The 16,187-nt window shown below is 45.7% G+C and overlaps 1 protein-coding gene across 1 annotated transcript in view; it reads right to left on the bottom strand.

Annotated features, from left to right (window-relative positions):
- Window positions 1-814: 814 nt before the first annotated feature.
- The window catches only part of NUAK1 (NUAK family kinase 1), a 78,986-nt gene continuing 63,613 nt past the window's right edge, over window positions 815-16,187 (bottom strand). Inside the window, exons 5-7 of the mRNA XM_027541899.1 lie at window positions 9,798-9,917; window positions 7,922-8,054; window positions 815-5,013 (exon numbers count right to left, since the gene is read on the bottom strand). Coding sequence (XP_027397700.1) covers window positions 3,860-5,013; window positions 7,922-8,054; window positions 9,798-9,917 — 1,407 coding nt within the window. The 3' untranslated portion in view covers window positions 815-3,859. The remainder of the gene's footprint in view (window positions 5,014-7,921; window positions 8,055-9,797; window positions 9,918-16,187) is intronic.

Raw genomic sequence — 16,187 nt, 5'->3', positions numbered from 1 at the left:
ACAACACCTGCCCAGATGGAGAGAACCCTGGCAGGGTGCAGGCAGAGGAGGCTGACATGGCAAGCAAGTGTGGCTGAGTTAACCTTTGATGCTATCTCCAGTACAGGTTGCAGGAACCTGGTCAACTTTTTGGAAACTAGAACTGAGAACATGTGAATTTGTAAGCTATCGGGTAAGCCAAGGTGGGTCATTAAAACCTGGGAGAAGAAAGTAAGGCTATGGAAACAGAATAATAAAATCGGACTGTGAGAAGGAGCAGAAAAGAGGGCCTGGATCCTACTTTTTCAATTCCTGGTTCCAACTGCACTGCCAGCTACATTTCCTCTTCTGAGAACTTTGAAGAAATTTCCCTTTTGTACTTAAGCTAATGGGTGGGTTTCTGTTACTTAATACCCAGGCTATCTCTTAACTAAGAGAAAAACAACCAAATAAAGACACAAGTTTCCAGTTCAGTTCATGGCAATTTATTTAATTTAAAAATAAAAACAAACAAAAACAAAATCAGTTTCCAATGAAAATACAAACATTTTGGGTGGTTATCCAGCTTTTTTTTTTTTAATCCCCTATAGGCTGTCCTGGGCTCAAACCAATCAAATGAATGAAAACCAATTTTGACTGGAGCCATAAAGCATGTTGCACCAATTAAATTACACCAATATATTATTATTATACCTTTGAAATGCCTTTCAGACCAATAAATAAAAAAAGACAAATTCAAATAAAAAAGTCAACTTTTTATTACCAAAAAAAAAAATAGAAATTAAATAAAAGTCACAACATGGATTAAAAAAAAAAATGTGCAGTCAAGTTTCTCTCTTTTTTTTTTTTTTTCTTCTAGGAATGATACCATGCCAGTAAATCCCTACAGAACATTTCCAGTTTGGCAATAAGCAGTCAGTCAGTCATTCACATTTGTACTCAAGACAACAGGCTTGGCCTACACTCACCTGAGTTTCACCCCAAGAGGTACTCTTTGCCATCTGCAGAAGCAGCACCTTATAACAGGGATGGAAATTCAGAGAGCACTTGGCATTTTCATTTCACCTGAGGTCTTGAAGCACTTCCTGAAAACTGATCATGCCTTGAAATTTACCTGTAAAAAGAAGTATTAACTCTACTCCTTTGGCAGATGTGTAAACTAAGACACTGAAAGGCCCACGGAGGCAAGGAAAGGACCAGGAGAGTTGACCTCGAATCTCCTGCTTGGTCCACCAGGTCATCAAAGTGTCTCTCACTTGTAATTCCATGGAAATAAATCAAGCATGATTTCCTTGGCTGGAAGGGATGAGAGGACTTACTCAAGAAGGAAGGGAGCTGCTTTGCGGTCTTTTCCCTCTATTCCAAGTTTTTTCTTTCTTTAAAAGGACAGAGTCAACATCATATCCAGAATCAGAGGACGTTAGCAGAATGTCAGAACTAGGCAGGGACTTGACAGACCAGCTAATCCAGCCCTCATTGAAGAGAAAACTCAGCCCCTGAAATACTGCAGGTGCCTAAGACCACCAGCAGACTAGGACTCAATGCAGTCTCTGCCTCTGAGTGGAGAACCGTCTTTGCCACAATCCACTGTCTGGGTCTGCTGAGAAAGAGAAAATACATGTTTTCTCTTTTGGAGGCTAGGGATAGAATGACTTTCCTTAATAGTGTCACTTTTACTTAAAGATTATAAGGATGGAAAATACCAAACAGACACAATCACTTGGGCAAAAGGAAACTACATCAACCAGTAGGTAGATGTTATACCTAAGTCACACTGACAGCTACCAACTAGACAGGCTGCCATGCATGAGGGACCAGCAATGTGGCAGTATAGGCTGTCCAGAAAAGGTTGCATAAAGTGATACAAGGAAGAGGGAGCTTTAGAGGTTGGAGAATGGCCTCCACGCACCCACATACCCCACATACAATTTGCTAGCTATAGGTTTTTTTCCCTTTGAACCTATATTGGAATTCAGGAAGGAGGTGGAATTGAATGAAAGGAAACCCGCAAAGCTTCCCATATTACACTACTCGGCTCAACCCGAAGGGATGCACAAGCCAAAACCCCAGAGCTGGTGACAAGGGGAGAACTGGAGCCATCTCCTTTGGCAAAGGGCAGTTTCATTCTAATTAATGTTCTTAGTGTCTGAAGGTAAATTCCAATCTCAGCTCCCCATGTTGGTTTTCCCCCCAAACACCCCCCAAGACTAGTTCTTCTTAAATATCCAGGTGGCTTTCAGAAGTTGACCATCTTGAAACAAGAGTTTCAATTAGCTGGGGCCAGTAGAATCTGAGGTCGTCCCAAACTCCCAAATATGACCATCAATCCCAAACTCAGTATCTGAAGATGTCGCACCGTGGGAGTGATGTCTTCTCACCTGCAATGTGGGTGTCCAGGAGTTACACAAGTGAGTTATGTGACTTTTCAAGATAAGAGTCCTGTCACACCTCTCGTCTGCCTTCTCCAGAACCATCAGGAAGACGTCCAGGGAAATGTTCCCTCTCCCACTTTCTTCCTCCCAACCCACTCTGCTCTTTCAGCAGCTTATTCATTTGAGTGGTTGGAACCTTTCCCTCAAAGTCTAGGGGTTCAAACCCATGACAGAGAATACCTAGATTTGAGGGGGAAAACACCTTCTGCCTGACTTGACTTTCCTCCTTCAAATATCCCACCTACGCTCTAACACCCAGAAGCAAACTCGCCTACCTCTGAGGATTCTACACTGAGTGGATGAGGAAACTGTTTACTGTGAGTAAACAGGGTAAATAGTTGAGTCAGTTATTCCTTTGGAGACTATAGCCAGTATCACATCCAATTCAAAACATTCATGCAGGTGAGAACCCACAAGGCAGCATTCCAGTTAATATTGAGACATTAAAGAAATTGACAAGTTGCCCCCTCGCTGGTATGGATCAATTTCTGTTCATTTAGAAAGATCACAGAGGGTCTCGAGCACTGTTCTACACCATAGTTTTGACCTCTGACACCACCAACTTTCCCCCTGTCCACCCTTGGGAGGTTGTGCTAAAGAGCCAGGCAGACACTAGGAAAGAAGAGGCAGACAACAAGAAGCCAAACAATCACCATGGGCTGACTCGAAGTCCTTAGCAGTGTCCAGAGCATTCTTTCTCTGACCAAGGCCCTGTCTTCCATTCAAGGTAGAGTAGCAAATTAACAAATGCCCCACGGTGGCATAAAAGAGACAACATAGATCCCATGGGATCTACACTAACACTCCCAGGGCTTAGCCAGGTCAAGGATGACAACTACAAGGCATGAGTGCCCCCACACCCCTTCCCCTCCCCATGACAGCCATTACTAATCAATCACAGCACTCCTTCCCACTGGGCTACTCAAACCAATGCACCCAGCAGTCCTTATCAATTGATCACTGATTCGAGCTCAGATAACTAAAATCGACATGCCCACCCTATGCAGTCAGACCAAGCCTGCTAATAACATGAGAAGGAGCAAGCTCTGAGTGATTTCGAAACAGATGGCTATAGTCTGTCCTGCCCTCCTCCAGAAGCATGTGGATGACTTCTAGAGAAATGCTTCCTCTCCCATATGCTCTCTCCCTATCCTGGAAGTGCTGGCCAACACCACCTCCCCTGGACAGCTGGTCCCCTAGGAGATGCCATAAAGCAAAATGCCAATTAGGATCCCAATTCTAACTGGCAGTCAGCAGGACTGGCCAACTGCCCACCTCTCCCACATAGGCACTGACTCAGCTTTCAAATTTGGCCAAAGCCAAACATCACCAATCCCTTTGTCAGTCTGTTGTCACGGCCATCAAAGAGGTAACCAGCTCCAGAGCCCAGTCATCATTCCCACTCCTCTCCCTCATACCCACCCCACCCCACCCCTGCACCCCAGGAGCTAGTTGAGCTTGTTGCAGATCTCTAGCGCCTTCTTGTAGACCTGAGTCACGTCATCCATGTCCGTGAGGAGGGAGAAGCTGCTGTCTGCCAGCCGGTTCCGGTACCGCTTCAGGTACTGGGGCCGGGGCCGGTTCTGGAGCCCCTCAAAGTCCTGGATCTGGAGGAAGTTCTCGGCAGAGACGCAGCTGCGGATGCGCTGGCGGGTGGGGCGGTTCTCCTGCAAGTCGAGCAAGTCGAAGGAGTCGCTGGACAGGACGCTGTCATCGCTGATGACGCTGGAAGGCCGGCTGTAGCTCCGGGAGAGGCCCTCAGAGGGGACGCCCGGCTCTAGCAAGGATTCCAGTGTGGGCATTTCGGGGCTGGCCAGGGCCGGGTCCATGGTGCCCGCTGAGTACTTGCTGTTGTGCTTCAAGATGCCCTTCCTGCGACAGGAGAGGCTGTGGGATGGCACCCTGGCCGGGTCCGGGGGACTGGGGGAGGGGATGCTGCTGCCAAGCCCATCGTTACTGTCAAGCAGCTCCGAAGACTCGCTGCGCTCCGGGGATGAATAGTAACCCGATTCTCTCTGCTGGGTCTTTTTCAGGATGCCTTTCTTGGGCATCGTGGCCGACTGTTTGGGGCTGAGTTTACCTGGCGCTTCGGCCTCTGGGGGGCTTGGCAGGGGCACAGCAGTCCGGCACAAGTCCTGTTCCAGCTTGAAAGTGGGTGGTAAGGCCGGGCTGACGACACCCTCGATGAAGCCAGTGCTGTGGGAGCGATGCTCGCTGTTGCTCCGCTTCTTCAGGATCCCTTTGGGCCGCTTGGAGCTCAGCTTGGATGGGCTCTCGGGCACCGAGTCCTGGCCAGACTGAGGGAAGTCGTTCTCTTTCTTGGACTTCTTCAGCGACCGCTGACGCTCCAGCACGACCTCAGGGGCCCCAGGTTTGGCCAAGCCTTTAACTTTGGCTTCGGCTTCAGCCTGCAACCCTGTGGAACGGTGGTGCCAGTCGATAATGCGGGCCAAGAGTGGGGACTCGGAGCTGTGAAGGGCGTCACAGTCGCAGACACTGCTCTTGTAGCCCCAATTCACCCACCAATGGTTGGCGATGTCCTCGATGGTGGCCCGGCGGTCGGGATTCACCATCAGCATCCACCGAATGAGGCCTCGAGCATCTACGGGACAAGAAGCAAAAGGAACAATAAATTTTTTTGTTTATTTTTGGCCATGCCCTGCATGGACCAGTGATCGAACCCATGCCCCCTGCCATGGAAGTGCAGAGCCCTAACCACTGGATCACCGGAGAATTCTAGGAACAATACATTTTATGGGAGCTTTGGGCTTTGCCACAGGGCTGACACTCCAGGAGACACTCATTTGAGGAAAATCCAAAGGAAGCCCTAGTTCGGCCACACTGTGGAGCGGGAAGCTGCAGCCTTCCAAACTGGACATCAGAAAGCACCAGCCAGACTCAGAGCCACAGGCCGGGGTGCCGTCACAGCCTGGCATGCTTCTTCACACAGGTGATGCAATGTCGAATTGTTGAGCTTTCCATCAACTCAGATCTTTATAAAATGGGGAAGACCAGGTAACCAGGAAAGAATCCAGGTCCAAGCCCAAGCAGGGCCCCACCATTCTTTTGGTGGGTATCATCTTACCAAAAGGGAAACAGGTGTAGATTACCATGACTTTCTTTAGTCCTCCAAAGGTAGACTTATATAAATACACACTGCTCGAGTCATTGGGAAAGTATGTCAGCACAGAGAGGGAATTTTAGGGCTAAAATGGCAAAAAAAAAAAAAAAAAAAGAGGCTTATCAGAGAGGGAGAGACAGAGAAGGATGGAGCGGTGCTCATAGCTGGCATACCTGGGCACTGAAAGGCACTGTACTCAAGGCTGGCCTGAACCCCAAGGCCTCAGCCAGGCTGAGACCCACACCCAGCGCTCACCTCCTATCCCTCTCAGACATAATCCACAGCCTACCCAGCTGTCGGATCAGAGAGCTGATCTCTATCTGCTATCCGTTTATGGCCCGTCTGAAAAATTCCATTTGCAAATTTCTGCTGCCAAAGAATTAAGGGAAAGCCCCAAAGGGATGTTGAGGAGGCCACAGGAACCAACTGACTCTCGCAGCTTATAAATCACCTTTTAAGATCAAACTGTGCTTCCCCAGTGGGGGTTGAATTATATCCTGGGAAGGTGCCACCTCCCCTCTGCTACTTATGCAGCTAATGAGTAGCTGGCAGGGGCCTGGCAATGGCGCCGGGGGTGAGGCACACCTCTGTACAGCAACAGGATGTTCATTCATTCGGTCAAGAAATAGTCTCTGAACCCCTGTAATGTGCCAGAAACTGTGTTGGGACCATTTGGCTACTGAGCCAAAAAGGCTACCATAGAGGTCACCCTGAATTTTCTCCAACAAACCCCACAGATTGGCTCATTGAAAAATATATACAGATATAGATATGTGTATATCTATATCTATTTATATAAAATAAGTCAATGTTCATTATTCAGATTCTATATTTGTAAACTTGCCCACTCACTAAGCTGTATTTGTAACCCCCAAATCAACACTCGGGGTGCTTTCCACAGAGGGGCAAAAAATGTGTTGCCCCCACTGTGCATTGTGTGTTCCCAGCTGAGCCAGAGCCAGGCAACATGGCACTGTCTTCTTGCTTCTGCTCTTGTGCTGTAAGTGTCCTTTTCATAATCCATTTAGTTCATGCTTTTCACATTGTTGCCCTTTTTGTTGGTGATTTCACTGTTGAAATGGCCCCCAAGTGTGGTGCTGAAGTGCTGTCTGGTGATTGTAAGGGCAAGAAGACAGTGAGGTGCCATGCAGAGAAAATGTCAGACAGGTATCAGACAAGTGTCAGACAAGCTGCTCTCAGGCATGAATTAAAGTGCTGATGGCTGTGAGTTTGATGTTCATGAATCAACAGTATAGTTTAAAAGAGGCATCTTTAAACAGAAATGTACAAAAGACAAGGACATGGAGTGATCCGTTGACAAAAACGTTGTGACCAGAGGCTCACAGGAGTCGAGCCCTGTATCTCCCTAGGAGCAGTGGCTCAGTATTCAGGAATTCAGCATTCACTGCAACTTTACTGAATTGCCACAAATAATGAGAATCAACTTGTGTGTGTGTGTGTGTGTGTGTACACATGTAGGATGCACATATATGAAAGGTCTGTTAATTACATTCTAAAGTCGACTACCTATACACACCCCTTCTATACCCACATGATGCTCTCCTGTCAAGAGATGGAGCTTATGGCCTTGGTCACTTTGACTGATAAAACATGGCAGATATGACCTTATCTGGCTTCCAAGGAGACATTAAGAAGACCTGGCAGCCACTTCTTCCTCCATCTTCAAGCCCTGAACTGCTATGTAAGAAGTCCAGGCTACTCCCTGGAGGGACAGGCCTGAGGAGGCTGCTCATAGAGACAGCCCACACAGAGGGACCCCAAGGTATCCCCACAATTGGCCCCAACCTCAGCTACCATCTGACTGCAACTGCAGGAGAAACCCCAGCCAGGCCAGAGGAGCTCTCACCAATCTGGGAACCAAGAGACATGGCTCATCGAAGTCATTTAAACTGCTGAGTTTGCTAGGAGGTGGGGGCAATGGGACAGAGTTGTTCTCGGCCATGGTAATGAAACAACACCCATGCACCATACCTGCAGTGGGGCAAGGTGTGAAAAAGAGTAGTTGCCACCCTCGTGCACTTAGAGTCTACCAAGGGATTTTATGTCTACACAGACTCGAAGGGATTTCATGTAATACTTTTTCCAAAATGTGCACCAATAGCGGAAAACAGAATCTAAACAGGGTAAGAGCCTTGCCCAAGTTTGCACAGCAAGCAAACAGGACTCTTAGCCTGCTCTGTAGAACAACTGATCTGCAGGTACCACATTGGAAAGGTTTGGGGAAAGCGGACTAACAAGTCAGCTCAGCAAAGATCTGGGGAGAAGAGGAATAGCAGCTGTCTTCCTTACAGACATCGACACAAAAGCGGGACATGTGAGCTGGCCTCGCCCAGCCCAGCCCAGCCACTGGCTGTCCACGGGTGCATACCTGAGGGCTGCGTGGGCTCCCGATATTCACCACTGCTGATCTGCCGGATGAGGTTCTTGTGATCGAAACCATCGAAGGGCATCGTTCCGTAAACAAGAGTGTAAAGCAGTACGCCCAAGGCCCAGCTGTCCACCTGAAGCAGAGAGAGACAGGACAAGTAGATTCCCTTCCCAAACATCAGCATCACAGACCGTGAGCAGCCACCCGCAACGACCCCAGGAAGGGAATTTAGCACCTGGCAGCCAGGTTCCCACCATGGCCTGACACCTGATATGTAGTGCACCTGGGGCCTGCTTCAGAGCCTGACCTTTCTGTTTCAAACAGTCCTAATTCATATCTTCTTTGATCCTCACTATAATTTGGGGAAACAGGTAGGGCCCTGCGTTATTTTCAGCCCCATTTGACAGAGAGGCCCAAGGGAGTTAAATGGTTTCTCCGGAGACGCCCCATCCCAGTGATGGAGGTCAGACAGGAACACGGATCTCTGGACTCCTAATTCAGGAATCCTGCACCGTCTTCAAATGGCTCAGAGGCTACAAACCCAAATGGCTACAAGAGCCAAGCAGGCAACAAACATGAACAAGGCAAGACACAGGGTGGGGTACAACGTGGAGTGTTGGTTTGAAGGCAAACTGTGGCGGGCAGTCACCCATCTTAAGCAGGCAGCCTCCTCCGGCTAGTGGGTGCCACTTAGTCAAGCAGGCCCAGCACTATTAGAGCCTTTGGGTTTTCAAGAGAAGTCAGAAAACAGACTTTTATGTGAAATCGCCCACTGATTAAATGTTTGTCCACTTTTTTAGAAAGACTAACGTGGCCAAATAAAGTATGCTTGCTGGCCAGATCACAGGCTGCCAGCTTGTAACCTCGGAAACAGACCATCAGCGATCACAGGAGCATTCGTTATCTATGATAAATTTAGTGTCGAGTTTCTGCAGTTTTGTAAATTGGATCCTAGGCTCCTCCCTTACATTCTTATTTTAGAAAGACTTTACTGCAGTTGATGGAGGCTCTTGGCATCCATCTCTCTACCCTCTTGCCCTGCCCCTAAACACTCTCAAACAGATAAATATTTGGAAGAAAACATTTCAATCCACTGAACGGCTGCTATTTAAAGGATCCTAAGTAGATGACTCTGTCTGCAAATAGAACTATCTTTCTAAAAATGAGTAATCAGTCACAACTCACCCATTTTCAAAAGGACTTTCTCACATACACGTCTTTCATTGGCCCTGATAGGTTTAGGCATATAGAGAGATGCATTTCTCATGAGTCAGAAGATGCAATTAATGTATTAATGGAAATGTATTTCCATTAATGTATTTCCTGGATCAAAAATACATGCTGTCCAAAATGCATGCAAAAAGATTCACTGCAGACTGAGACAGTTTGCTTTCTGTTTTGTCTGTTTTGTTATAACAGGGAAAAACTAAAAACAATCTAAATCTAGGTAAGTGATTAAATAAATTATGGTATATGCATAAAATAAGTGTGTCATCACTAAAAACCATGTTTTTAATAACATTGAGAAAATGTGACAATTTTAAGTTAATAAAAGGTGAGATATACACATATATAGTGGTCTCAATTATTTGAAATATGAGATCTACACTGGGGGGGGAAAAAACCCCTTTTAAAAAATCACATAAATATTAAGTGCTTATCTCTCATGGGGAAATTTGGAGGCAACTTTATTTTCTCTTTTAGGCTTTTCTGGATTTTTCTTCCAGATATATATATATACACATATATGTTATGGCTTTTATAATCATATAAGGTTTTGCTTGCTTGCTTTTATGGGGTTTTTTTTAAGTATTCCTAGGTTAAGTTCTTTCCTTCCCTTAAGCCCCCCACCTTACACACCAGGCAAGCTGCTTACCTCTGGCCCTCGGTAAGGCCTCCCATTGACAATTTCAGGAGAGGCGTAGAGTGGGCTCCCACAGAACGTTTGCAAGAACTTGTCCTTCTGGTACAGGTTGGAAAGCCCAAAGTCCGCAATCTACAAAGAGAAGTGAGACCCAGGGAGCCTGTTAGCACTGCAGTCAGTGTCTGCACGAGCTCCGCTCACACCTCCCAGACTAGAGCATCTGAGGCGCCCCTGGCTGGCTCTGCCAGCTGGGTTGAGTCATCCTTTGCTCTCCAGCCCTGAGCTTTCACAGAAGGACCAGTTTGCACAACTGGGCCTGTGACTCCCGACTGCAGTGCTTGGCACCCACTGCGTGGTCTATTACTTAAAAATCACTCTGTGCAAGGACTCTCTTCTCACATCAGTAAAGATGTACCCTGAGAAATACCCACAGAATCACATGCTTGGTGTTTCTGATGAACACTAATGTTTATAGTTGCTACTCTGAGAACTGTCTGCAGCCTACCGAAAATCTCATGGCATCCATCCATGTGGTACATGCACCTACCTGTGCACCAGACATCGCCTACACACTGATCAGAACTGTGTTGTGCACACCTTGGAACCCTAGATGAAATGGACCCAGAGCACCGGGCTCTGTGTCACCACATTGCAGCCCACACTCCACCACCAGCCATCTGTGTGCCATGGAGCAGGGTCACTTAGCCACTCTGAGCCTCAGTTTACCTACAAGAAAATGGAAACCCATGATCCCTACCGTGTTCTAGATTGCAGGACTATTGTGAGAATGATAAGAAAAAATTAATCAAGGTGAGATTGTGAAGGCCAAGGTACTTTGTAACTTTCAAGTCTTTAGGGTCCAGCCAAATGTTTTTCTTAACCTTCCTTCTCTTGTATCACACACCCCTTGGAATCACTCTCTTCTCCTTTGGTTTCTTCAAGTGTTTTATTATCCTTCATGGCAGTGCTCTTCCATGTGTTTGTGTGTGCACCTATTCATATATTCATATAAGGCATATATGTTACATGTATACACATATTGTCACATGCATATGTATATTATACATTATGAATTATCACATATATTCATATATACTACATATGTACATATAAATCTGTATATACATATATCCTGACATATACATAAGTATGTAGTATATATAAGTATATATATACTACATATATATAGTATCTATATACTATATACTACTTATGTGTGTATATATACATCAGGACATATGTATATACAAATATACACATACATATATATGTAAATTCACCTTGCATACTAGGTTGAGTCCCCTGAGTCAGGTGGCAGGTTCCACATCCACCCCTCATCTTTGTATCATCCACTGCTTAGCCCCTGTCCTCACCCAAGAAACACTTGTCACCAGAATAGGCCTTATATTTTGAAAAGCACAAGATAATTAGTAGATAATATAAAATAATAATAATAAACTTAGTTACCACTTATTGAATAACCTCCAGTTATTAGGCTCTGTCCTAAGCACCTTAGCTCCTTACACTCTCCAATCTAATCCTATCTAAAATCCCATTTACACAACAATGTGAATGTATTTCATGCCACTGAATGGTACATCTAAAAATATCGAAAATGGCAAATTTGACATTATGGATGTTTTATCACAGTTTTTAAAAAACCCACTGAACAGATGAGGAAACTGAGGTTTAGGGAAATTAGGTCTTTCATCTCAGGAGAGCTAACTAGCAAGCGACAATGTAAACCAGGTGTCTCTAAAGGTTCAAGCCGCTGCCTTGTGCTACCCGTGGGCAATCTGCAAATTTCAGCCAGTCTAAGACAGCCTTCCATGCTGAGCCTCTGAGGACTTCTGCCCTACCCTACACCCATTTCCACTCGAGCCTTATAAATAGGGTGAGTGATTTCATCCATCCAGCTGAGGCTCTGAATGCAGCGCCAAGAAGCCAGTTTTGTAAAGTCACCCCAAATGAATGGAATGGCACAGAAAGCAGTTGGCACATAACCGCACTCAGAAAATGCATTCTCGGGACTCAGATTGCACTTAATTGCCCTGAATTTCACTTTCTTATCAAGGCCCCTCCCTGCCTGGCTTGCAGGAAGTTGGTTAGAAGCTTTATGAAGCATGCCCTGTCAATCAGGACACGAAGGGACCAGCTGCAGCCCTGGAACATTCCAAGAAGTTGGCTAAGGCAGGAGCCGACACAGCACTGTGAACGCTGGTGGCATCTGGGGCACTGTGTGAGCTTCCAAATACACACACACACACACACACACACACACACACACACACACACACAAGACACCCGCCACCACTACGTGCAAATCCCCACATGCACACCCGAGTGCTCCAAGTCTAGGCATCCTCGCTTTCTTTGTAGCCCTTCTGAGAAGCGTGTTTATGTTATGTCCCACTCCCATCCTTACAGACTGATGTCTATCAGCCTCTCCCAGTAAAACTGTCATTGCTGCTGACATAAAATTAATAGAAATCTAGATTAGTCCATGTTCCTGGCACTTCAACAGAAAAGCAATATTAATCAACACATACACTTTTCCATCTTTGAGCCACTTGAACTTGGGCTGCAGCTCTAAAATTCCACACCACATGGAGCGTATAACAACGGTAAGACAGGGAATGTCCACTGGTTCTAAAACTTCTCAAAGTCTCCATTTCTCACCTGTAAAATGGAGGTAGGAATAGTATCCAACCCCACGATGTCATGGTGAAAATTAAATGACATAATGTATGTGCCAATTACCATTTTAAGCATTTTTACAAAGTTGGAGCTCAAATACATGTCCCCCCTTTAAATCCACATGGGTAACTTGATTAGCTTCATTATACTCAAAGCAATACTGGTTTTCCCTTGGAAGTAATTATGTAAGGTTTCTTTTTCAAATACATAGGATTTTTTAAGTGAATTGAACTCAATAAAAATATGAAAGTGAAATAACACAGAAGATACTAGAAAAAGGCAAAGAGAATGAAATAAAAGATATTTGGGGATTTGGGGAAATGATTATTTTATACATGCTGCTAAGTCACTTCAGTCGTGTCCGACTCTGTGCGACCCCAGAGACGGCAGCCCACCAGGCTCCCCTGTCCCTGGGATTCTCCAGGCAAGAACACTGGAGTGGGTTGCCATTTCCTTCTCCAATGCATGAAAGTGAAAAGTGAAAGGGAAGTCGCTCAGTCGCGTCCGACTCTTCGCGACCCCATGGACTGCAGCCCACCAGGCTCCTCTGTCCATAGGATTTTCCAGGCAAGAGTACTGGAGTGGGGTGCCATCGCCTTCTCCAATTTTATACATAATAAAACAAAAAAGAATCCCAGAAATAGTTCCAACCTGAAAAAGTCATAATGGAGCTAGTCCTGCCCCTGCTCTGGAAGTGAAGCATATGAAGGTTAGAGGACGTAAGAAGATACTATGTATACAACAGTGAGAACCACTGTGCAGCACACAACTCCACTCAGTGCACTATGGTGACCTGAACGGGAAGTCCAAAAGGGAGGGGTATATGTACATGTATGGCTGATTCATTTTGCTGGACACTAGAAACTAACACAACCTTCTAAACCAACTATACTCGGGTAAAAATCAGTTTAAAAAAGAAAAAGAATCTCTGCTGAAGGTCAGAGACAGAAGACCCATGTGAACACTGGGTTCTCTAAGACTCTCTGTAGCAGAACATCAGTTGTGTATTGAGACTGACTCTCCACCAAGGAGGCATCTGGTTTTGCTTTCAAAGTTGTACTTTGCTGACACACTGGTAAGCTTTGGAGGAAAGTAACCACTTTGCATTTGTACTGCTAATGGACTGCTGCTCTACCTTGTTCGGAACCACCTCTGTCCTCACACTGGGCTGTTCAATTCAGCCTGAACTCTGAAAAAGACGTCAATGCTCATGTCCTTAATTTCTGGAGTTTTGTTGTTTTCTAGAGGCGTGCCCTGCTGGATGAAAATCAGAGACACAAACTGGAAAATGATTATTCATATTTCAAAAGAATTAGCCTCGCTACAATATGGATGACCCTTGAAAATACTATTCGCCTAAGTGAAACAAACCAGACACAAATGGATAAATGTTACATGATTCCACTTATGTGAGGTACTTAGAGGAGTCAGGTTCATCAAGAAGCGGGGATGCCAGGACCGGGATGGGGGACGGGGGATGCAGGGGCAGGGGTTCGGGAATGGGGAGTTTCTGTTGAATGGGAATGAGTTTCAGTTTGGGAAGATGTAAAAGTTCTGGAGGTGGATGGATGCGGTGGTTGCAAAACAACGTGAATGTACTTAATGTTACTGAACTGAAAACCTAAAAATGCTAAACTTTATGTTACGTATATTTTACCACCACTGTTTTAAAAATTATTGTGAGTAATCCCTGGGAGTTCACCCAATGAAAAAGGAAGTACTGGCTTGCTGATGGTTAACCTCTGGGAAAGAAAGTCGATGTTGATAACATAAGCTGTGGTCAGACAGTAACTGCAGTGACTAAGAGGACGTGCATCGGACAGATCAGAGACAGCTAGAAGAACCTGGAGCTAGCCTTAGACTCGGCACTGCCAGGTGATGTGGGAACTGCCACCAATTTCCTCATCAGCAAAACAGGAATAATAGTAGAACCCACCTCTAAAGCTGCTGTGAGGATTAAAGACATGTATGTAAAGCCCTGCAATAGCCCTAGTACTGGCCAACTCTATAAACTACAGCCATTAGGATAATGCCAAGGGTTTGGTTTACTTAACAACTGTTTGCTCAGAGTCCACCAAAGAGCCAAGAGAAATGATTAACATCCATTTCCAAAATAAGCATGTCCAGCCTTACAGAGGCTGCATCATATGATGAGAAAAGCAAGGGATGCTGGGTTTGAATGTTTGAGCTCAAATCCTGGCCTCACCACCTACCAGCTGGGAACCCATTGGAAACTGAGGCTCCCAGGCCCCGCCCAGAGCCTACAGTGTCAGGGTCTGCACTGTCAGAAGATCCCCAGGGGATTTGCTGCATGTCAGCCACTCTGACCCTGGGGTCCTTCAACTGTAACTTAGAGGATGATGGTTATGATGTAACCTACCTCACAGGGCTAACATGAAATCAAATGAATTGGTAGATGTTAGCCTTTGACTGTGTGGATCACAATAAACTGTGGAAAATTCTGAAAGAGATAGGAATACCAGACCACCTGACCTGCCTCTTGAGAAACTTATATGCAGGTCAGGAAGCAACAGTTAGAACTGGACATGGAACAACAGACTGGTTCCAAATAGGAAAAGGAGTACATCAAGGCTGTATATTGTCACCCTGCTTATTTAACTTATATGCAGAGTACATCATGAGAAACGCTGGGCTGGAAGGAACACAAGCTGGAATCAAGATTGCCGGGAGAAATATCAATAACCTCAGACATGCAGATGACACCACCCTTATGGCAGAAAGTGAAGAGGAACTAAAAAGCCTCTTGATGAGAGTGAAAGAGGAGAGTAAAAGAGTTGGCTTAAAGCTCAACATTCAGAAAACGAAGATCATGGCATCTGGTCCCATCACTTCATGGCAAATAGATGGGGAAACAGTGGAAACAGTGTCAGACTTTATTTTGGGGGGCTCCAAAATCACTACTGATGGTGACTGCAGCCATGAAATTAAAAGACGCTTACTCCTTGGAAGGAAAGTTATGACCAACCTAGACAGCATATTCAAAAGCAGAGACATTACTTTGCCCAAAAAGGTCTGTCTAGTCGAGGCTATGGTTTTTCCAGTGGTCATGTATGGATGTGAGAGTTGGACTGTGAAGAAAGCTGAGCACCAAAGAATTGATGCTTTTGAACTGGTATTGAAGAAGACTCTTGAGAGTCCCTTGGACTGCAAGGAGAACCAACCAGTCCATTCTAAAGGAGATCAGCCCTGGGCGTTCTTTGGAAGGACTGATGCTAAAGCTGAAACTCCAGTACTTTGGCCACCTCATACGAAGAGTTGACTCATTGGAAAAGACTCTGATGCTGGGAGGGATTGGGGGCAGGAGGAGAAGGGGACGACAGAGGATGAGATGGCTGGATGCCATCACCGACTCAATGGACGTGAGTTTGAGTGAACTCCAGGAGTTGGTGATGGACAGGGAGGCCTGGCATGCTGCAATTCATGGGGTCGCAAAGAGTCAGACACAACTGAGCGACTGAACTGAACTGAACTGACTGAAGTGCCTTAAACCATGCCTTATACATAGCAGGCCTTCAGTCAATGTTAGTGATCACTACTTCCAGCTGAGTCTGTTTCCTTTTCTGGAAAAGGGAATTGCAACTGGCCCAACCACACGCTGTTGTGAAAAGCAAAATCAAACTAAATGAGAAAATCATAACAGCAGCATTGCTACACAACAGTCGCCATTCTGTGAGTGGTACGTAT

Source organism: Bos indicus x Bos taurus, chromosome 5 (genome assembly GCF_003369695.1).
Source record: "Bos indicus x Bos taurus breed Angus x Brahman F1 hybrid chromosome 5, Bos_hybrid_MaternalHap_v2.0, whole genome shotgun sequence".
Taxonomy (NCBI): Eukaryota; Metazoa; Chordata; class Mammalia; order Artiodactyla; family Bovidae; genus Bos; species Bos indicus x Bos taurus.
Note: the sequence above shows the minus strand (reverse complement) of the source record. Positions and strands in the feature narration are given on the sequence as shown.